Source organism: Fragaria vesca, linkage group LG3 (genome assembly GCF_000184155.1).
Source record: "Fragaria vesca subsp. vesca linkage group LG3, FraVesHawaii_1.0, whole genome shotgun sequence".
Lineage (NCBI taxonomy): Eukaryota > Viridiplantae > Streptophyta > Magnoliopsida > Rosales > Rosaceae > Fragaria > Fragaria vesca.
Window position 1 is genome coordinate 14940600 of NC_020493.1, and position 23663 is coordinate 14964262.

The following is a 23663-nucleotide window of genomic DNA, read 5'->3' on the forward strand; positions in this document are numbered from 1 at the left end:
AGAGAGAAAAGAAATGCCTCTCTCTCTCTCTCCTCACTCTCACACTCTCTGTGTGTCTGTGAGTATTATACAAGTCTCTGGACCAATCAGACTACTCTACTGAGCTGGACTCTCACCCACACTATCTCTCTCTCTCACTTCATCTTCTTCTTCTTTCATTACAGATCCACACTCCCTCTGATTATTACATACCTCACAGTCATCGTCGTCATCACCGCCGTCATTTCCTTCGTAATCCTCGTCTTCGTCGTCGTCGTCCTTACTGATCGGCCGCTTCTTCAGCGGCGGCTTCCTCTCATCCTCGGATTCCGACGACGACTCCGGCGCGTGGGAGTTACGCGCCAGGGGAGGCGGTGGTTGTTCCGGGTGGAGCTTGGCCATGAGCTTCAGCTTCTTCTGTATTCTAATCTCCTCGTCTTCGTCGGAGTCCTCGGAGTCGTCGTCCAGGTAGTCGTCGTAGTCTATGGTGTACTTCACATTCCGGCGCCGGAGACTTCTCCGGACGTCCCGCTCCTCCGCCGGCGATTCGCCGGAGCGGCGAGCCAGATCTGCCTTGGACGGCCTTCCCTTCTTCTTCCCCCTCACGATCTGACCCATGCGTGGTGTGGTGTCCCCTCTCTCTCTCTCTCTAATACCCTCTCTCACTCTGAGAGTCTTACTTTCTCTCTCTATAAACGCGCTCTGGTTTCTCTCTCTATCTTTTGGTTTGGTTGCATTATTTTCGATGGTGTGGCTTGGCCTTTTTCGAAATGGGGGGCTGTTTCTGTAGTCCGAGCCTCTGTCCGGGCCTCAGCTTTGGAGGTGAGCAGGTCAAATAAATCATTGACGGCGTCACTGGTTGGGAAAGACGGCGTTTGGTGCTGACCGCTGCCCGGCCGAGGCTTGCGTGCTGCCCGCGATTCTTGCGCATTTTGCCTTTTTCTAATGGCCAGGGGAGGTGGTTGGCGCGTGAGTCCACGCCTTCTCTAATTTTTCTACACATGCGTTTTTGGAAAGTGGATCACTCACACAAAAATTGAAACTCTGAATGTGGAAACTGTTAGAAACAAGCAAGTAGAGACCAAGAACGTTATATTTTTCGGATCTGGTCTATCATCTATGTCTGTAGAAATTAAATCTCAATGTACTTTTTTGCGGTGGGAGTGAGTGTTCTACGATTGTAAAGTTTTACTAACACCAATGACTCATAAAGTTTTTAAAATATAATGTGGTATCAATCAAAAATGAAATGTTATATTTGAATCTTTTACTACATATTTTCACATGAATACTCGTATTTAGAAATTTAAATTAAGTGTGACCGTGAATGTAATCAACTTTGGTAGTTAAATAACCTGAACTTGGAAGAAAGAAAGAAAGAAAAAAAAAACTAACTTGACTAAATTGGAGTCTTGGATCTTGTATGAGAGTTACTATTAGTAAATACTAAAGTTGTGATTTCTTAAAGTATCAAGAAAAATCCATAGAGGTGATAGAGCTAAATCTAATTAAAATTGGAATATGAAATTATGAATTTAGATAAAGGAGATTATTACATAACAGTCATCTTATAAGAAGGTGAGAACCGATTGAACATAAGGTTCTATATTTACTACTTGGGTATTGTTCACATAGCTGTTTGCCATGTATATTATTATACCTAAGAATTAGTATAACAAAAACACTGATCATTTTTTTTTTCCTTTTGTGAAAAGAAGAACTTTCATTATAATGTCTGAAAAAATGTGCAAAGCTCTCCTCCTTCTAAAACTTATTCTTAACGAGACTTGCTAAAACTTTCATTGATTGTCTTTAACTTGAATATAATCTCTCTTTCTTGCCATGTAACATCAAGCATCTTTTTCTTTTTTTTGTTTCAAGCACATCAAACATTTTTAATGGTGTGTAATTAAGCCAACACGTGATGTTTAGTTCCACAAATTAGAAGGCACGTGGGAGAAAAATGTGCACGCTCAATAAGAGGCGAGTAGAGCTACTTCTCTGGTTGGCAATAATGGAAAGAGACCCATCGCGAAGCTGGGCCCACTTTGAAATGAACAGCCAATTTAAACAGTTGTAAATTTATAATTGGTCACTCCCTCTCTAATTTCCCGCTTTCTTTTCCACCATTTTCGGTGCGGTTCTCTCTTGTTTTACTTTACCTCTAATCAAAATCCATAAGAGCTCCATGATTGTGGTTATGAGAATCGGACGGCTGTGATATGATTTGACCATTTGTGTGATTGAAACAGACGGTGATTAGACTATTTGGGGATGTGGGATTCGGACATCGGAAACCAACAACTGAGTGGGACCTAATTGCCTGAAATTCAGCTGGTTTTTCTTGGTATTGAACCCGAACCCGACCCCGACGAGTCCTATTTATGTGTAGAATCTTGTACACACGTAAATTTTCCTATACTAGACATGTAACAAAAATATTTGTATGTTACACACGTATCATAAATTAATCGAACAAACTGACAGCTGATCATGAGACTGTTAACTTTCATCAGAACTGTCCATTTATTTGATGCAATTAGCTGAGCAAACGATTCTTGTTTATATTGATTTTTTTACATAGGTGATATTCATTAATTAATTCAACTTTTAAACGGTTAAAATTATGATTTACATTATCAAATGTATATAAATAATTAGAGGTCCGGACGCACACGTACATACTAGTCCGGACGTAAATATTTTTCTATGTAATAGCCGCTCCGGCCTTAGGCTAACAGAATATTTTTGAAAATCTAATAACACATCATACAGACTATTTAGATGTGTTTTGGAAAGCTTGTAACCAAGCTGTGTTGAGCTTATCTTTATATTTGCAACAAAGTTATATAGTAGTACTTTCATAAAAAATAAAATAAAAAGGTAATTGATATATAGTTTTCGAAGCCATAATTGATATATAGTTTCATGTTCCTTTTTGATGAAGAATTGATATACATAGTTACATACAAGTGATAAACAGGGTTATAAATGAATAGATGTGAATCTAGAAGCCAAAGATGGACCGTTTTATCTTTCTATTTTGGTCATAGAACATATTCAAATCAAATAACGTACATGACTATAAGCCATATATATAGGGCATTTTTCTTCATCACTCTTCCTTGACTTCCTTCAGATATTGAAGATAGTCTTCATTGTCCACCAACACCTGGAGAGATTACGTACCATGCATATATTTACAGTATCAAAGAATGTAATTAAACTTGCACCAGCTCCAAGCTAAGAATAAAGAAAACTACATAACTATATATATACAGGATATTAACTCTTAGCAGTAAATCAACATTTCGTTAATAATAGCAAATCAACATGTAAATCAAACCAAATAGTAATTCATGACTGCTCTGGATATGTTTGTTCCTTTACTTACAAAATGAATGAAAGAAACCCTTGAGAAAAATAAAACAGAAAGGGCCGGGGGTTTTAATTACCGTTTCGAAGCCATCTGAATCAAGGAATGCAGTGATTTTGGAATTGGACCTGGTGGTCGAATTATTTTCCCACCAAGTTCCTGGATAACCTGTTCAACCACTGCTGCACTCTTGTATACGTCATCAGTGCCGATAGCAACCTAAAATTTTCAATCAGAAAAACTGTATACAATTGAGAAAATGGAACAGTTTTCTGATCAACGAAATCCCGGAAAGATCAACAAAAGCAAAGAGAAAGAATGAGTCAAGTCAACAATGACTTGGCAACTCGTTTCCTTCTTAGTTTAGTATAGATGGATGAATATTTGGAATTAGTTGGGAATCATATATAACTGATCACCTGTGCATATCCATTTCCCTTGGTGTACTTGGTCACATTATAATTATATTTGAGCTCGATGATGACCGTCTGAGTGTAGTTGGATCCATAGCCAACCATAGCTACAGTATACTGCATATATCCAGCACATAATGAAGATGGAGTAAAAGTTAATACCAATTAAGTTCTAGGGTAATATGCATATTACAACTTCCTACAGGAGAGATTTGGCAAGTTCCATTACCTGCTCTTCAGTTTTGTTGTACTTTGGCAGTAGCAAGTTCATTCCCAAGGCCTGCATTATCATATATATCGAGGATGCTAGAGATTAACATATATCGTAATTTACCGTTTGCTATGAGGAAGGCTAGGGTTTAAGATTTAACCCAAGATAACTAGATAGAGAATGTTAATTTGAACTATATACCTTTTCGTAGAACTCAATAGAACGATCAATATCAACCACATTAAGACACATATGATTAAGTGGCTCTGGAGTTGGTGGCCTGAGGAGGAGCTCCAAACTGTAGCCGTCGGGATCATTCACGAAGGCGTAGATGGTAGTTCAGCCTGGTGCGACTGGCCCTGGTTCACGAGCTATCACCCCACCAGCAGCTCGAATTTTTTCAACCACTGTATAAATCTGATTAAAGAAACAAAAACAACAACGTCGACGTCGTTATCTAACGTTTAATTAACCCCAGATACATTTCTAAGCAAAAGCTTAAACAGAACTATACACGTACGTCTTGAGTTGTAATGCCGAAATGACTGAAGTCTGTTCCGAGTTCTAACTTGTCAACTGCATTGTCTGTGTGAATTAAGATATTTAGAACTAGTCTATCAGATCTTCAGAAGTCATGGAATTAAGAACACAAAAGAAGGTCGAGGAAGTATTTAGAATAGTAGAATTTAGGGTTTTCTTTGGGTTGTAAATTAGGAGACATTATCGAGTGCATATATAACATACGGTGTTGGGTGAGCCCCAGAACAAATTGAGTCTCTTCAGATCCAAACCCAATAACTGCATTTGAGAAATTTGCTTCTGGGCAATCCTTTCTGCTCAACACTTTCATCCCAAAAAACTCTGTGAAAAAACTGACCATTGCCATCAATTTTCAGAGAAACAAATTAGCTAGGATCTCATATATACATAACTATATATTGAGTTGGATCAAATTAAAGTTTTGCCAAAATTTCATACTTAATGGTTCGATTAAGATCACCAACTCTTATATTGGCACGCAGGAAACGGCGATCATCGTTTTGAACCCATTCCAAAACATGGTCAGAGGGATTACTGCTAGCTTCTGTGCTTAAATCAATCTGATTAACACGAATTTAATTTTTTTTTTTTTTGGTTGATTAGGGATGAAATAAACATATTCTTTGCACTGGCTAGAGAACTCAACTAAGTACTCAACCATGCATAATTAACATGCATGCATGCATTTAGAGAGCTTACCAAAGAAATGAGCAAAAGAACACAGTAGACCAACTGCTGGTACTTCATCACCATCTTCATAAGCTTAGATTGAAAATTCTTGTAGAATGAATATCAATTGTATGTGCCTAGCTCTCACCTATTTATAATTTTCTGCAAGCTTTTTTAATTCTGACTTTATTTTATCAGATAATAATCGGCGTTATATTATATATCCCTTTGACCAAATATTAGTCCTTGTTCTAATTACTATAGTCTTCCTCTGTAATTTAGACTAGGCTTCTAAAAGGCCCCGCCTAGGACCGCCTAGTCCCTGCCTATGCTCTACGCTGCAACAAGCCACCTCGTTTTTCTTCTAGGCCTTTGTGTTAGGCTGTGGGCAATTAGGCGGCTGCCTAGCTAGCCTAGGCTACTAAGCTCTCCGATTAATTTGTTTTCTTTTTGTGGTGGGGTTGATATTTTGGGGAGCATGAAAGTATATATAAGAGTGAATTATGTGTTTAAAATTAGAAGTGTATGGGGAAGTTATGCTAAATTTTGAATAAATTTATCATATAAATGGGTTTCATAAGATTTATGTTGAATTAATTATCCATATTTGACTGTTTTCAAGTATTTAAGTACATAAAATATATATTTTTAATTAATAAATCTTTAAAAAAATAAATCGCCTAGTCCCTACCTAGGTTGTCCAGGTTCTAGGCTGCGAGTTACCGCTCGCCTACCAGCGCATTTTAGAACATTAAATTTAGTTGATTTATAATTTGGGTGATAAGATTAGGCTTTTGCCTGCTAATTATTACCTAATTACCAAGTTGTGATTAATTATTTCTATTATAAAACTTTCTGGGCTGTGAATTAGTCAGATGCATGTAGTCTAATTTCTGGAACTTAATTAATATCTAGTAATTACAGGGTTATTTAACGAGCTGGTCTCTTTTGATTGGTATTTGCATATTGACTTAGTCTAAATTGCAGAGTCCGTTCTTTTCCCAAAACTTAAGTTGAATAAAATTTAACTAGCATGTTGACCCGCACATAGTGAGTGTGTGAATTTTTTGTTTCTTTTACTATTACAGTTATGCTAAAGTCTGATTTTTCTCTCCACTTTTATCTCCCCCTCCCACATTTTAAGTTTCTTTCTTTCTGTTTTTTTTTTGTTTTCAACATTTGCAATTACTAATTTATCTTTTATCTATTAGAAGACATATTTTAAAATTTTAATCAATCAAGGACATTATATGTAGTTCAAAAATTTAACCTTTGACAAGTCAAAAAAGCCTTATGGCTTTATTAATAGAAATTTGGCAAATTTGGCAAATCGTCGGTGAGCTGTGGCTTGGTTGGTTAAGGTGTTTAACTGATAATTTTGAGGTCACATGTTTAAACCTCACTGACATATATAGAGTGTGTGAGTTATTAATAAATATTTATAAAAATAATAATAATAATAATAACTACCAAATGAACTACGTCTGGCTGCTCTTTGGGTTTAGGCTGCTCCTCCCTCTGCAACACCCATGATAGTAAACGAGATCATATATAATTAAGTAGTGTGGCGGCTTAAGTTGGCAGAGCTATCTATTTAAAGGCCAAGAGTCGCCATGGCACAATGGCACCCCCCATGCCACCAAAACATGCTAGTTATGCCTCCTATTACATGAACGGAAAACCATTATCTTTTGGCCTCCACGATCCATATAAATACTTGACAAAACAATTATCAGTTTAGATTAATTAGAACTATGTAGTATATCCAGTGCGTACCGGTGGAGAATTAATTGAAATAATGATATAAAAACTTATATTGTAATGCGTATTTTCAGACTAAAATTTCTAACTCTGTCCATGTTTTGTAGTTTAGCCACTTATGAACAGATACATTGAAAGATAAGAAAGTATGTCCGTACTAAAGTTTGTAAATTCAAGAATTCAAGATTAGATAATCTCTATAAATTTCTGAAGTACGTATATATGACAAGTCGATTCGGCATATCAATACTTGGTAACATTAGCAATATTTTGTTTGAACCCTTACTGATGATCAACTAGATTCAATTAGATACCGACCGAATATATGGTCAATTGAAAACAGCCACTCGTCTTAATTAAGAGCGGTATTGAAGAATTGTTCCAACAACAGAAGCTTGAATGATGCAAACTTCTTGTGTTATGTCATCCATGAGTCATGACATGCATGCATGAATATATGATCTTCATGAGAAGTCAAAGTGTTTGTGATGATGAGAGATTGAAATGGGAAATGAAATTTGTGAAGGTCAAGATGGGGGTGTTGAATATGATTTTCATTGATTCACAATATTACAATTGTACATATATATACTAGCTATTCTAGATTCTATGTATATGTATGGAAAACAGTAAATACAAATAAAAGCATTTATACGTAGTTATAACATAGAATCAAAACAGCCTACAAACACGCCCCCCCTTAAACTTGGCGGCTCCGGACAAACAAGTTTGGTGGAAAGGAGAAGGTGGCGTGTCTTGTGAAGCGATTTTGTGAGTAAATCAGCATGTCGATCAACGAAGGGAATGAAGCAGACTCGATGACTTCCAAGGGCAACTTTTTCGTGAACATAATGATAGTCAAGCTTGATATGTTTGGTGCTAGCGTGAAACACTGTATTAGAAGTCATGTACGTGGCACTAAGATTGTCACAGTGCAATAAGATAGGCAACTGAACATGGGCTCCAAGCTCATGGAGTAGATAACCAAGGCAACTAAACATGGGCACCAAGCTCATAGAGTAGATAACCAAGCCAAGTAGTTTCTGCACAGGCAACTGAACATGGGCTGCTTTTTGGAACACCAAGAAATTAAGTTTGAACCAAGATACTGGGTTCACATCCAAAATCAATTGGTAATTGGTAGAGTGGCTCAAACCCTTATAATCCACAAACAATGTCTCATTTTTCCGATGTGAGATTTATATCTCAACACGCCCCCGCACGTGTGACGAATTTTCAAGTCTAACACGTGGACAACATTTGGGGTAACGTGGAGTTCGTGTGGCCGTTACGTATTCACAAGTGAACATGGGTAACCCGCTCTGATACCATGTTGAATATGATTTTCATTGATTCACAATATTATAATTGTACATATATATATACTAGTTATATATTATAGATTCTATGTATGGAAAAGAATAAATACAAATAATAGCATTGATATGTAGTTATAGCATTGATTCTATTATAAAATAGCCTATGAATTCTCTATGGGAGGAGAATCAGATGGCTGGGTTTTCTACGTGGGGGGGGGGTGGGGTTGCTAGAAAACTCAAATTCATAGATGAACTTGCGCATCTGAACCAGTCAAAGCTAGTTTCAGAATTCCTTAACAGCAGACTAGATTAAGAATTCAATAGCTCAATTTGAAGAGAAAATAAAAGATGCTCTGATTACGGAGCAATTCGACAAGACAAAATCAACAAGTCACATTTAAGATCAACTAATCTCATGAGAAAACGGAGTTATTGCACAAGCGAAACAACTCTCTTTTCTGAGAGGCAAACTGTCTGTAAGTCTGTAACGTAATGTAGTTGCTTTGACTTTACTATGAAAAAAACACTCTCCTTTTCCTGTTCCTCCATGTGACGTAACCTTAATCTGCTATTTCATTTCAGGACTAAAAGAGATTCAGTTTGCATGTTGTGGTCTAATCTCAACGCTCAGGCTGCTTGTTTTGTCTGCCCTTCTCATCCCACTGCTCTCCAACAGCGGGGAGCATCTCTTTTGGGATCCAGTGCATCCGATGGTGGATGAACTATTTGAGCGCTCAAAAAAAAAAAAAAGTCCCAATGAGCGTTACTGCAAAAGCTAGGGTGTATATTTCGGTTGCAGTGTGAAATTCGTATGGAATTAGCATGTCCAGCAAAGAGAGGAAGCACGATATTTGATTTTGTGTACCATTACAAAATCAGAGGGCACGCAGTTAGGAACTCTATCATCGTGTTTTTGTGAAAATAATAGCCATATATGAAAAATTAAAAATCATGCATCTTGCATAGTTTTGAATCTGAATTGAACTATTTACATAGAAAAATATTGGAGAAGAATTGTACGACCTAAACATTCACTGAAGCTATCCTTATCATTCGCCGATGATAAAGATGATGCCTCCGGCGTTGCCAATTTGCCTTTCTGAGTTCACAATGTCATTTTGGCAAAGTTACCTGAAAAAATAAATATGTTTAAAAGCAAGACAGTTGCCCTCGGAACAAGAATGAAAGGAAAGGAACCAAAAGAGGTTACCTCTGGTGCTATTCTAGGACGGAGGAGAAAATAAGTCCTGAAAGAACAGGCCTAAATCGCCCTTGTGAACATCAAATGCCAGCATTTTGTCCACTACTGTCTGCATTTGAATTAAAAAGCGGTAACTAAGAACATGATGAACATGGTAGGAAGGTGTAATTACTGTAGAATTGTTTCATAGCTTTTCACAAGCCATGTGTGAATCATGGGAATCTAACTTTGTTCAGGGTTCCATCTAATATAGAAATTGATGTTCGATTGAGTTCTTGGATAAGAAACCTGGTATTCCTGATCCTGAATTGCTAAATTCTCATTGCACAATCGCTCGACGTGCTGATTATTTCCAATAGCTTCCAATATAAATGCTGCTCTCTTGATAACTTCCTCAGGGACACCTATGTATAAACGTTATTTCAAAATATTCAGCTATTAGACTGAAGCTGCCACCACCAACAGTTCCTTAAGACTGTAGTGGAGAGAAGGAAGTAAACTTGTTTCACCTATGTGTCACAAAGATGTGTGTGTGTGGTGGAGAGAAGGAAGTAAACTTGTTTCACCTATGTGTCACAAATATGGGTGTGTGTGTGGGATGAGGAAAACTCTAAAATACTTTCTTCTGCCTTTTCTGGAAATCACTAGCATAAAGTTCCAAGCTCCCAAAACGTACCAGCAAGTAGTGCACAATGCAGACCTGCAGGATGTAAAATTGTAAACAGACCGATTCCAATAACAATACCCAATGGGCATTCTGAACTTACATAGATATATCTGTAACATGTCTGTGTGTGCGAGTGCAAGCAAGAGCACTAAGACACTTATTAGGTTACTATTTTGTATCTTCAGAAGGCACAGTTCATCATATTTTCAGATGTTAGGTATTCATAAACTGTTTACATGCCTAATGAAATGACAACGGTGAGTGCATTGGCAACTTAACTATATGTAGCGAGCACATATCCATAGTTTAAACATTTGGTGTTTGGAAGTATATATACTCACCATAACTAAGTAGTGCATGCCCAGGAACTAGCCTGCGAGAAAAGAAAAGCGAAGTTACAAACATCGGACAGCAATATCATGTTGAACAGCAGGGAACAAAAGAATACAATATGCTCAAGGGTGGAATCAGAGATGCTGCTACTCCTGACTGTACAGTTCATAAAGCCATATTTGATAGTCTAATGCTATGGTACAATTAAAACTGTTTTTAGCACGAATCATAAGTACATAAGATCTCTGCAACTCAAACAACTGACACTATTTAGCAGAAGATAACCGCAAGTTGGCAGGATTTAGATGAATGTGCTCAGTGGTCAGAGAATATAGATGCTCTCAGTTATGTCGACTAAATGTGCTACAATATATTTGAAAAATATATTTTCAGCATTACCACTTTGATCCAGGGAAATGGCTTCATACTCATACTCATTTCCGGAAGAGTGACACATTTCCTCTGCAGCAAGGTGATGTATAGAGCTAATGAAATCTTACCTATACAGGAAAACAATATCCTCAATATCTGTGGAGTTGTCAGGCCTCAGCACACTCATAGTGTAAAATGTGATCTTCTTGGACTGAAATAGGAAGAAAATGTTAATAGTCATCTTCTCACAGTTTCTACCTGGAAGGATGAATCAGTTCTATAAACCTAAAACCTTACTTTAGGTAAGCAACTCTCGCTGAATAACTCAGTCAAATGGCTGCACACTAGAACCTGCAAAAGATTACAAATCCCAGACAGAGTGACTTCCAATTCTCTATTATGGTCTAGTGCACATATGGTGAAGATATGTGCAGAAAAAGAAGATAAGATAAAAAAATATTTGGATGATTTCTAATAGCTCTAAGATTCAAATCTTATGGCATGAAGAAAGAGCCTCAACCTTTGGTGGTGAATCATATGACGCGAAGTAGTTTATGGTTCCACCAAGCAGACCAACGCCATCTGCCACAAAATTACGAACAGTTATGACATACACATACTGCGACAGCTGAACACCTCTATTATCAAAGAAATTATTCTTGTTTGAGAGAGGGGAGAGGCTGACCTTCTGTAAGAGTACCTTTACCAAATTCATCCAACAGACACAAAGACCGTGATGTTGCCTGCCTGTATGGTTTCTCACATCAATGGATATCAGTGAAAAGGGGAATTTTCGTTTTAAACTGTGCTTGGTGTTACAATGCTCCTGAGGTATGATAGGTACCTTGAATCCTATTAACCCGCCAAGCAGGTTTAAAACCTAATAATTACTACAGAGGAGGTAACCGATGATTGCATTATCACTTTGCAACATAATTGTTTAAGTGACATGTTATTGAACATACAAGGTTTTTATTCTGTTGAAACAAATGCTATTACTTAAATTGTTTCTCAGAGAGAATGCTTTTCCCATCGGTCTTTTCTAGTTACTTAATTAATAATGCATTTTTTATGCCTACTAAACACGCCATTTTGATAAAATATAAAATTACGAAAATTTTGATTATTGCATAAATTACTAAAGCAGAGACAACTTCAGGTTTATGACATCAAACAAGTGAAACAATGACGTAAATCAGAAGATGCAAATGCTGAACTAACTGAAGTTTATTAAATCAGCACTGCGTATATTTTGGAAGGGGTCTATTTTGAGTTTACCTTAGCATCATCCCTACTTGATGCAGATCAATCATGAATGTTGATTGTTCTGCAGTCATGAACTTGCTTCCCATTGCACAGAATATTCTGTAAGAAGGAAATAGAAGCTGCGGTTGTTGTCATCAATGGCATATGAGTATAACAAGGAATGTGACAAAGATGTTGGTAATATATAGGAAACCCAAACCTATCAGTCAAACCCACAGTTGCAGCATCTGCTGGAACAAAACTTCCTATATGTGCTAGGAATACAATCAAAGCTACCTGGGGAGAATTAAATTTTCTCAATACAAGTGGATACATTTTTAAACTATGTAATTAACAGAATGCGAAAGATCATCAACTAAATCAGAAAAATAAGGTGACCTCAGAACAACTTTACATTTCTACATGCAATACAAAATCAACATTCAGCACAGTGTCCTACACATAGTTAAAATACAAATGTCTCTGATTATGCACAAGAGGTTAACAAAAGAATGTCTTGGTACATAAATGGCCTCTAGCTCAATTAACCCTAGCCTTTCTGAAGAATCACAACATCCTTACTTGGACATGTTTAACGACCAAACTTCAGAATCGTACTCTAAATAGCTAATCTCAATTTTTTTAAGTTGTGAACCATGTTAATTGCAAGTACTATTGAATGTCAGCCTGTCAGGGATAACATAGACACAACAAGTAAGATAGAGTACTATTCATTTACTTAAATCACAACCACCAAAGACTTTATGAATGAGAGATGCTTAACATCAGATTCAATTATTTTATATGTTGGGACCTATTGTGGACTTGAAGAATAGAGAAACACAGAGCTAAAAGCATCACATATGACCTGCTTGATGTAGATGCTTTTCCCTGAATAGTTGGGACCAGTGATGATATTGATTCTTCCTGAAGCAACAGAACAGTTTAAAATAAAACTCAGCATGGAAAGATGTGACTTTTATCTTCTGGAAATGAGTCGAGCACAGTTTAACAGGCCATAGTCAAACATATGGTTTGTTACCATCATTTTGAATCTTTGTATCATTGGGAACAAAAGTGTCTACCGTCATGTCCTGCAAAACATGTCTGGAAATGAAAAAACTCTCGTTACTAGCCTTGCAATTCATCATCACCACAGGTACTTTATAAAAAAAAATGATGCAAATTAGCAGATATTTCTCACCTTCCATTTTGTATATCAAGCAAGCAGTCCATGGTCAAAGTAGGCCTTACATAATTGTTTTGACGGGCAACCAACGCCAATGACAAAAAGCTGAAATGCCCACATGATGAAATATTTACTTATATATAGATTATAGAACATGGTAATCAAGAGAAACTTACAAAATAAATGCAGACTTATCAAAAGAATGGGACGGATAAAGGAGGAAGCTAGGGTGAGTACTGGTATAATATTGATTCTCACCAATCAAGTTCAGCTACAAAATTTACAGCTTTAAGCAGATGCGTTGAAAATAAAAGTATATGCGAGACCAGATCTCGAGTGATCGCTCTCTCCATATCTGTATATGAATTTTATGAGTTAAACAATTCATAAAGAAAAGAAATATCAAATTAAACCAGAACGAAAAGCACTCTGAATGTCACATCTATCAAAAACTATTTTCGAATGCAAGAATATTCCTGCAGCTATCACTAGGCTACCACACCACTTCAGTAATTTCTGAAATTTCTGGCATACCTAGTATTTTATGATAGATATCTCCCAGAAGATTATCCAAGTCTCGTGTCTTTGGAGTACGATAAAAGAATCTTTTTGTTTCTCCTTCTGCATCAGAGAACTAAGTCTGAAAGCTATATTTTCTTATGAAAATTAGTCACAGATAATTTTCAGTTATTTTATGCAAGCAATAACTTACAGCAAACTCAAAATCTTGAAGCGTCTCCAGGGTAGCTTCATCAAGTTTTTCTTCAAAGATGCACATCAGGTATCCTACCCACCAAGCAACATTAAAATAAAACTAAAAGGGAGAATTTATGTGTCTAGATCAAAAGCATAACACTACTAAAAATTTAATGATGCACTGATTAACTAACAAGTGAGAGGCAAGGAAAATCTATCAATGACAAATTCACTCATAAAATTCATTTATAAATGCAATGAGATTGAACCTACCTATCTGGTGTATGTAAACAATACAAGGAACGAGCTTGTATTTGCACAGTTGAGGATGTCTTCCAAGTTCCATCTTTGCAACCTGCCAGGAAACTCCTAAATCAAAACAAACTTTTTTGGTAATTCAAATCTTCTTTCGGATCAGATTATGTAACAGTCACCTCTTCCAGGAATTCAGGCAATTCCTCATATATTTGCCTCAGCTCATCTAACTGTATAAAAAGGATAGGAAAATGATTTGTTAACAGTCAAATTAAAATTTTAGACAAATTCTAGCAGAACAAGATGTATCAAGAAGGATATAAGTTAACACGAAAACAAATTATATCACCTCGATATTCAGTTTAAAGAAAAGCGTCATCAAACTAAAGAGAATATTATATAAAATATAAAATTAAACTGAAGATCAAGAACAAAAACAATGATGATGAAAATGATCAGGAAGGAAAATATGCATTCTTAAGAGTTTTTGGGACTTTAGGCCTTACCTCAGTACAGAAATCATCTTTTACAATTGTCTCATATCCCTTCTCTTTACTTCTGGTTACATCAAGAACACCAATCACCTGCAAAAAAAGGTGTTTAGATTATGCTTATAATGTATTAGAGTGAAACAAATTCTGATGATTGACAAAGAGTAATGAACACTGGTTAAAATTCAACTTCTGATTGTATTTACAAGTCATTGTCATAGGGATGCGTCGGGTCTTACTAATTTTTGGTTTAGTTAATAATGATCATATCTTCTAGGTAGTCCAAAAATAAGAAGTCAATATACCCAGGTAAGAAGGAAATCAAAATAAATGCAGCTGCACCAGGCTTAAAGAGTGCAGAATTTTGAGCGCAACTGATAAGGGAAGACCTTATAGTAGATTAAACAACTTTTTTTCTGGAGTTTAAGAGTGGGCTCTAGCGTCTCTATACATGGTTCCTTTTTATTAAAAGACTAACGAAAGATGAACACTTACTAAAGGTCAAAGGCTATTGCATAAACTAACCAATTCATCTACATAAGCAAGCTACCGCTTCGATATTGCATGTAAGGTCATAAAGGTCAAAGGCTACTGCATAAACTAACCAATTCATGTACATAAGCAAGCTCGGTTGTAATGCATGAAGCAGCCTGCAATAAATTTTGTCAAAAGAGCAAGAAAGAAGATTAGAATATAAACAAAAAAAAGGTACAACTAAATAGAAAATAAAACAGGGGAAAACCATTTTGTAGCCCAACAGTTAAAGAAAAACAACAAAAGAATCAACCTTCTCAACAATGTCCAGATTCAGGTATTTTGCATGCTCTTGAAGACTCTCAGAAACACCTACTTCAAATATCTTGTTCACGTGCAAGAGTGAGCAAACACTCTGAAAGAGAACAAGAAAACAGAAAAAAAAAAAAATTGAGTCAAAAGATATAATATTTCACTGAGAATTAACAAAGTCATAGAAGAATGCTACCATCCTTCTTAATGAAGATTATGCTCTCTGCCAGGTTTACTTAGTCTGTTCTTTTAGTAAGAAACACAAACCAAACTCATAAAAATGGAAGAAAAATATAATTAGGACGGATAAATATCCATACGACAACCTCAAGAGAAATACATTTTGTATTCTGTTCAAACCCCCTTCCCCTCCTTTTTACAAAGACACACAGCTAAGAAGTACATTACACAGGTGATATATCAGATATATTCTGTCTTACACCATCTTATTATCACTTTGTAGAAAGGTTAACATCTGTTGCATGTAATGCACCGCTTCAGGTAATTTTTAATGTTAAGTTAGTCATCTCTGGAATGTAGGTGTGATGACTTAACTGGCCATTTGCTTCTTAGCTTTTTTTGTTATGCACAAGATGTCAATACACATTACGATATATGAAGAAGAATGACGAACATCATAAATTTTAACACATATGGATGCTAGTAGGTAGATCACCCACATAATAAGCCTGTGAGAACTGAGAGAGGAGCCTATGATGCTATACATAATCTAAGCTTCCAAGTAGTGAAATAGATACAAAATGACATGAAACTACGACATGTGCCATGATATAAAAACAGTCATAACTCATTATGTTCTTCATAAAGATACTCGCCTAGCTAAGAGAATTGGACCAGGTTTTGCACAACAATAGAATTAAGACATAGCAGACAAGAGAATGCCTACCTTCAAAAAAGCTGTCCAATCAGTACTGGTGCATACAGAGCTAGGGGAGTTGAATTTCTACACAAAACAAAACAAAAGCTTCAAAATGAAGGAAAAATAAAAAGCACGGGCAGAACAGATATTGCCTTGACAAACAGTCATGTCTAGCGCTGCCATGACAGCCACATAACTAAGAGATCATATGCTACACCATTATCAGGTCCTTGAACTCATACAAAAACAGGTACTATGTCAAGCTTAACAAGTCTATTGGTCTAAAGGTAGACAGCAAAAAAATTGAGAAATAATGAAAAATGACCCTTTTTATAATAAATAACCAACATACTAACAACTAATATAAAGAACCAAATACAAAATTTTGATTAAAGAATATAATTTAGTGTGCATGAAAAAGCTTAGGGCGCTTAACCAATGACTCCAGCTGCAGCTAAGTATCTCTAAACCAAACGTTTACTTTTGGAAAAAGAAATAAACAGAATGCAGCAGAAGGATAGTATAGAAAAGATGGTACCTTGAGAATGTGAGGAATATCCTTAACAGATTTCAGAGTTGACCGTAAAGACATAACTAGTTCTCCTGAAGAAATAAAGAATGATATCTGATTGTCAAAGAAAAATAGCTATGGCCTTGACTCCTTGAGTAATAGAGATCTTAATGTTAAGAACGTCAACATCTTATTATTAATGCACTGATCGCTTTGGAACCAGTTTAACATGGCATCAATCTTCTTTTGACTAACTGATAATGTCATATTTAAGCAGTCCTGTAGCTTAAAATGAAAGGATACGGCATCCAGACGACTGTTCAAACTTTCAAGGTCAATTATTGGCCTTAAGAACCAGTTCCTAGTATGAGAAAATAACATTCATCAATAAGCCAGTGAATCGGTTTGGAAGTGACTTCCAGTGTTATGGCATAAAAAAGTATCAATCGAAAACTTTACCTCAAGAGGCGCCTCCCCATAGGAGTTGCACACTAAAAAAAGGATGACGAGATTAGCAAACAAAAACAAGGTGGGAACAAGCATATACATATATGTGATACATAAGAAAAGGCTACTAACCTTATTCAACATGCCAAATACAGAAAACCTGAAATTAAATCATGTCAGGTTATTTCACCTAAAAATATTCAGCAAACAGTTCAAACTTTACCCTTCTTTTGCTCTACCAATGCCCATATGGCTGGGATGCTTATCTGTTTGGAATATCTGCAACGCCTCATGAGCTGCAGCATCCAGTTTTAGAAAATTGTTTCTATGTGGTTGTAAAGGAGTACATTTATCCAAGTATCGTACCAGAACCAGTTCACACCCAGACTCACATCCCTCATCCCCAATGAAAAGAATAGAGCTAACACACATAGACACATGAAAGGAAACAATGAAACTTCTATAACAGCATCGATTGCAATAGATGAATTCCCGCATTCCATTTGTTCAAGTGTGTCTACAATCCTTTCATTCTCTAATATGGCAAGAAGGCCTCCACTGGCACGAACTTGAACATCACTTCCCATGTCCATCATAGAACTCAACTGCAGTTGATAAAACAAATGATGAATTTTATGGTAAATAACCGGACAAATATGTCAACTCGTGCCCAAACAAAAGAGAGATAGAAAATCAATTACTTATGAGGATGGATAAACCAATTATAATATTCAAGGGATAGTATATCAATATAGCACCAAAAGAACAAATACATACATAAGATAGATAGCTTTCCTACTTACATAACAAATTCTCTCCTTGATGTCTAACCCATCATCCATTCCTGTTACTCGAAGGTACATTAATCTGTAAATTTCAAATAAATTAATAAATAAATAATGATGATGATGATAGAAACTAACAATGGTGCGTAGTTTTCAACATCTCTCTAGCATGGACATGAAAAAATGAGGATTATAATCTATGTTTTATCAATCAAGTGAAGTAAGTTGCAAGAAACCTATCTCCATAGCCATTTTTTTTGTTTGATGGTCAGATCTATCCACAAAGAATAAAACTAATAGTAGTGATATTACATTATACTAAAGGCCTTCATGAAATATAATTTCTCTTTAATCACTAAATGAAACCAACTTTATAATAAATGTTTAGAAAAATTAACGCATGCATTGCTCATGCTTCTATACCTGTGCCATGCTTGCTCATAGCTAAATACTGAACTTTTCACAAGCTTCACAGCAAAAGCCTCTGTTATTCCATCTGCAATACTTTAAAAAGTAAGCAACAGCTGACATGCTGAAATCCAAAGTCAACCGTATAATAGCAACATACCACTTCGTTGTAAAGCAGACAAGAAAGCTTCCTCGCTTTTTGTGCTTGTGTAGATGATCAGTGGCTTAGCTTGATATTTCACTGAAGAAATGTTACAGCCATACAGAAACAGATAAGATACATTAAGGTTTGCTTTGCTTAATAGTCACTGAACTAATATAAGTTATAGACACGAACAGATTACGTTTGGTTACTATGTAATTCACTAAGAAGAACACCAATCAGATTTCAGAATCAGGAAGTAGTACCAAATCAATAGGAGTAGAGAATATAGGCTTCCTACAGAAACACGAATCACATACCCATATCAATTAGTGGGAAGTCCATGCTACCATCTTCCCAGAGTTCCATCACGTGAAGTTGGCGAATACTGGAATCATAATAAGAAACTCCCACTCTGAAAATTAAGCGCCGCAAATCCATCAATTTCGGACTCTACTATTCGATCAATAGCAAAAGGCAAGACATATACAGCAGATAACATAAGCAACATTGGCTATAAGTCATAAAAAAAGAGAGGCAATTATACGCGGTTGATAAAAAAGATAAGGTAAGGAAAGCTAAGAACTAAGGACTCACCGGTGACCTTGTCGAATACATGCCATGTACACCTTCATTTAAATCCAAAATAAAAAATAGAAAATAAGAAACCTCACTAACCAAATTGAACAGAAATAATTACAAATCAGATATAGTAAAACTTCGTCATACCTAGTTTTACTCAACAATAATAGTAGTCTCTACTATGAAGAATTAAACGAAAATTTAAAGAAATATGAGATGAATGATCATCTGATCTAATTTTCTTGATTTTCTCAGCAAATTTCACTAGTGAGAATATCAAATTGTGTGAGCCTTATGATCTAAACTCAAAACCTAACCTAACATAACAGGAAAGAACGATCAATTTTGGTTTGAATCGAGTAGCGATTTCCCTAATTTGGATAACATCAAGTAAAACCTGGACTAAAAACGATTTCCAGGCAGAAAACCAAAACGGAAGGGAGAGAAACTGATGAACTAACCTGAGGCAGAGCTTCGGTTTCGTCCATTTCCTCCACCATTTCGGCGACCGAGTTGCGACTCAGACGAGCAGAGAGAGCGAGTTGGCTCAGTCACAGAGAGTCACGCAGTTCTAGGCGGGAGAAGTCCCGGACTCGCATTATATTGGCTAACCCGTGGTGGTCTTTTTGGGCCGGGCCGTGAAAAGAGACCCAAATAAATAAATAAATGAAAGCCCAAAAACAGAAAGTTAAATTTAGAGAGCAGAAAGAAGTGAGAAGAAAGAGCCCTAAACCCCGAGATCGAATGGCTTGGTGGAGAGCTCGTGCTGTTTCGTCGGCGATCTTGAGTAGGCTCCTCAGCCGCTCGGGCGCCACCGACGTCGCCGCCGTTTCCCGCCGCAGTTTCTCCACAGGTAGACATCTCGGTATTTTCTTTTTGAACTCGTTTGATTAAAATTAGGATGAGGGAAGAAAATTAGAGAAATGAGGATTTTGGTTCAAGTTTGGTATTGCTGTTAGTCAAAGATTGGGTTTATAGAAGATGGGGAAGTCTGTTGTGAGTTTGCTGCATTGCGGCGGAAGCATGTGTAGACTTGAGTGAGCTTAACTTAGGATTGATTAGGTTCGAATTTTGGGAATATAGATGGGTTCAATTCAATTTCTGCTTTGGTTTAAGCTTGAGTTTGAATTCGAATTCAAATTCAAATAACTTGGAATCGGTTGCTGCTAGGCAGCTTGTTGATTGTTGGATTTGGTTTTGGATTATTGCTTAGTAACTCAATTAGTATTCTCTGGTATTTGGCTATGCTGAACCAATTAGTATTCAATTTATGATTTTTTTATTCTTTTCTGCGCTTGTTTGTATTGTAATTATTGTGCTCATTCCGTGAGCAATCAGAACCTCCTCAGCGATAGCTTTATCAAACAAATAATAAATAAAAAGTTGCTGGTGGTGTAAGTTCACTTTTAAAAAGAGTTTCTTTGAGGTTGAGCCCAGCCGGGTTCCAGTTCCTGGTTCTGCTCCTATGTTCATCTTGACCGCTAGGAGATTTAGGGAAACTGTTGAACGATACTCAATTGTTTCTATTGCTGCACAAGATTGATTCATTCTGGTTTTTGTTTGTGAATGTTAAGTAGTTTGTTTTCCTGAGATTTTGATGTACAAGTGAATCTTACTGATAGATATTGTGTACTTTCCTTGATGTAGGTAATCAGTTTTTTACTTATGACATCAATTCACAATACGGAAGTTGCATGCCGCTTTCTGCTATGCACATTCAAGCCAAAATACACAACATTGAGTTAAACCCTGGTCAGGGTGGCAAGTTAGTTCGGGCTCCAGGAACTTGTGCAAAGATTCTGAAAGAACCCACAGAGAAAGGATGTCTTGTGAGACTGCCTTCAGGTGTTGAAAAGTGGATTGATTCCAAGTGTCGGGCCGTTATTGGTGAGGTCCCAAGTAAAGGAAAAAAGCCTAAGAAGCTTTATAAAGCTGGGCAAAGCCGGTGGTTAGGCATCAGACCAACAGTTAGAGGAGTGGCAATGAATCCATGTGATCATCCTCATGGCGGAGGGGAGGGCAAGAGCAAGAGCAGTGGATCTCATGGGAAATGTTCCCGAACACCTTGGGGCAAGCCTTGTAAGGGTGGGTACAAGACTGGACCCAACAAGCGTAAGAAGTAGCGTTCATCATTTTCTTTGTTTTGACATTACTCTTTGATTGAGCTTTTTGATGAATTCAGATATTAAAAATGTCTCTTCTTAGATGTTTAACTGATGATAAAATTTGAAGGTTTTCATACGTTTTTTCTTGAAGTTGGTTTGTAGATTAGTCTGAATTGGTTTACGTGTTAGGAATAAAGCATGTTCAATGCTGGTAGCTCATATGCAGTTCATATTCTCTATCTTATATTCATTTCCTTGTTTGGTCTTGTGCTAAGAAAAGTATGGTATTGAATATGCAGAATTGCTAAGAATGCAAAATAGCTCTTTTGATAGAATTGCTGTAAAATCAATGATATCTTTTTTTTATTTTGAAGGAGATAAACAATATCTTTAAAATAACCATCTTTCAGCAATTCTATCGTATATTCATGAATGCTTCAGAAATTCATATGCTTTTCATCTGTAAACCTCTTTGATCATAATAATAAGATCTGTGTTATGGAATGCAAACATTACATTCCAAAGAGGATCATCTAATCCTAACATTAGGAATCTGTGTTATGGAATGCAAACGTTACATTCCAAAGAGGATCATCTAATCCTAACATTAGGAAGGAACAGTACCCGAATGCAAATTCTAGGCCTTCTAAATAGAATTTGGCTTCTCTGTTTGGATTTATGTTGTTTGGATTTGTTTTCAAATGTCTCCTCAACATGGTCTAATAGAAGTAAGAAGGGTGTGCGCCCATTAATGAAAACCACAGTTCCAAATTCACTACTTTTATGTGGACAACACAATCATTAATTCATCTGCTGAGACAAGAGAAATGAATGGCATTGTGCCAATGCCTTTTGACCTTTTGTGGTGCAACTGGTGCTCGCTTACCAATTTTTTTTTAGTGTGAACACTTGCCATATTGTTACACATAGACTTGAACGACTTGACGGATAAAGAAGTCAACCACTGTGCGCAATTGATTTTCAGCCTCATTGAGGTTTAGTTTGGTACAGCTTTATTTTAAAAAAAAAATCAGCTTTTATCCGAACTTTTAGATTTTATAGTGTTTGGTAAATAAAAGAAAAACAGTTTTTTAAAAAAATTATAGGTCACTGGCGACAACTTTAGAAGCAACCTGAAGGTTATTTTTAAAAGCAGCTGTCACTAAAAACATTATAAATTAATAAATTTTATCTTGACAACACTTTTAAAACTAATATTTACCAAACACAAAATTGTTTTAATTCACAGCTGATTATTTTCACAGTACAGTAACAGTAGTTTTTTTTTAAGCACAGTAATACTAAACTAGCCCTGAGTATTACCACCAACCCACACTCTTTAGTGAGGTTAAAGTTAATATTTAAAACTAATATTTACCAAACACAAAATTGTTTTAATTCACAGCTGATTATTTTCGCAGTACAGTAACAATAGTTTTTTTTTTAAAGTCACAGCAATACTAAACTAGCCCTAAGTATTACCACCAACCCACACTCTTTAGTGAGGTTAAAGTTAAAGTTTTACCACCAACACACTTTAATAATTTAACGTTAAAATTTAAAGGGTTAAACTGAATTTAATCCTTTGTAACATATGAGATGTTAAAGTTTATATGAGATGTTGAAGTTTGAGTAGAAACTGCTTCCATACGTAAAGATATTATAGAAAAGATTGTTAAAGATGTTCCAAACTCGCAATCGAACCTCAGTTCCGCATTGCTTCTCCTTCATTTCCTCCATAAAAATGGGTTAATGCCTTAATGGCCTATTTTAGTCCAAATTCTCGTGTTCTTCATGGAAAGTGGAAATCAGTTGTGGAGATAACAAAGCATTAAAGTTTGCACGAAGACCATGTAATAAATTGTCTATTCTAATAAGGTAACGTGCTGTGAATCCTGTGAATAAAATCCTTCATTTTTGTTTTCGATAAAGCTCCCATATTAAGATTCTTCATCAATGGAAAACCATCTAATTTTAGTAAGAAAATATAAATTAGTTAGACCAATAGGTCATGACACCTACCCATAACGTACGCCCTGACCCTGCAACTATATCTACACCAACAAAACACTGACCCCGTTGATAACGGACCAGATATCCCGATCTTTCATAATCCAATATTATCTTTCAATCAAAACAAAGTATCCGAAATATTATTACCGGAATAACTTGGGCCCCATTTGGTATAGTTGTGTTTTTTAAAAAAAATCAGTTTTTATCTGAACTTTGAAATTTTATAATGTTTGGTAAATCAAAGAAAAATATTTTTTTTTAAAAAAATTACATGTCACCGACAACAA

The 23663-nt window shown here is 36.1% G+C and overlaps 3 protein-coding genes and 1 pseudogene across 3 annotated transcripts in view; 1 reads left to right on the forward strand and 3 right to left on the reverse strand.

The window, feature by feature from the left end:
- Positions 1–597, reverse strand: part of LOC101311740 — a 5703-nt gene extending 5106 nt beyond the window's left edge. Inside the window, exon 1 of the mRNA XM_004294344.1 lies at positions 193–597. Within this exon, the coding sequence (XP_004294392.1) occupies positions 193–597 (405 nt within the window). The remainder of the gene's footprint in view (positions 1–192) is intronic.
- A 2497-nt stretch (positions 598–3094) lies between these two features.
- LOC101303791 lies at positions 3095–5272 on the reverse strand (annotated as a pseudogene).
- A 3918-nt stretch (positions 5273–9190) lies between these two features.
- Positions 9191–19758, reverse strand: LOC101304081 (DNA mismatch repair protein MSH5-like). Its single transcript, XM_004295785.1, has 35 exons — positions 19720–19758; positions 19274–19305; positions 18997–19091; positions 18695–18775; positions 18550–18622; positions 18145–18208; positions 17792–17946; positions 17565–17666; positions 17474–17501; positions 17354–17385; positions 17198–17255; positions 16922–17008; positions 16411–16467; positions 15505–15606; positions 15323–15367; positions 14733–14810; positions 14406–14456; positions 14245–14326; positions 13988–14061; positions 13810–13909; positions 13534–13630; positions 13291–13380; positions 13129–13193; positions 12955–13013; positions 12307–12383; positions 12120–12206; positions 11527–11588; positions 11362–11423; positions 11139–11192; positions 10970–11052; positions 10478–10509; positions 10146–10169; positions 9758–9873; positions 9479–9578; positions 9191–9399 (listed from the first exon to the last, which is right to left on the reverse strand). Exons 1-34 carry the CDS (start codon positions 19756–19758, stop codon positions 9492–9494), a joined length of 2430 nt encoding a protein of 809 aa, XP_004295833.1. The 3' UTR covers positions 9191–9399; positions 9479–9491.
- Positions 19759–19986: 228 nt separating this feature from the next.
- LOC101300323 (60S ribosomal protein L2, mitochondrial-like) lies at positions 19987–21534 on the forward strand. The gene is made up of 2 exons (XM_004294390.1): positions 19987–20111; positions 20906–21534. The coding sequence occupies exons 1-2, from the start codon at positions 20003–20005 to the stop codon at positions 21379–21381; spliced, it is 585 nt and encodes a 194-aa protein (XP_004294438.1). The 5' UTR covers positions 19987–20002; the 3' UTR covers positions 21382–21534.
- Positions 21535–23663: the final 2129 nt, after the last annotated feature.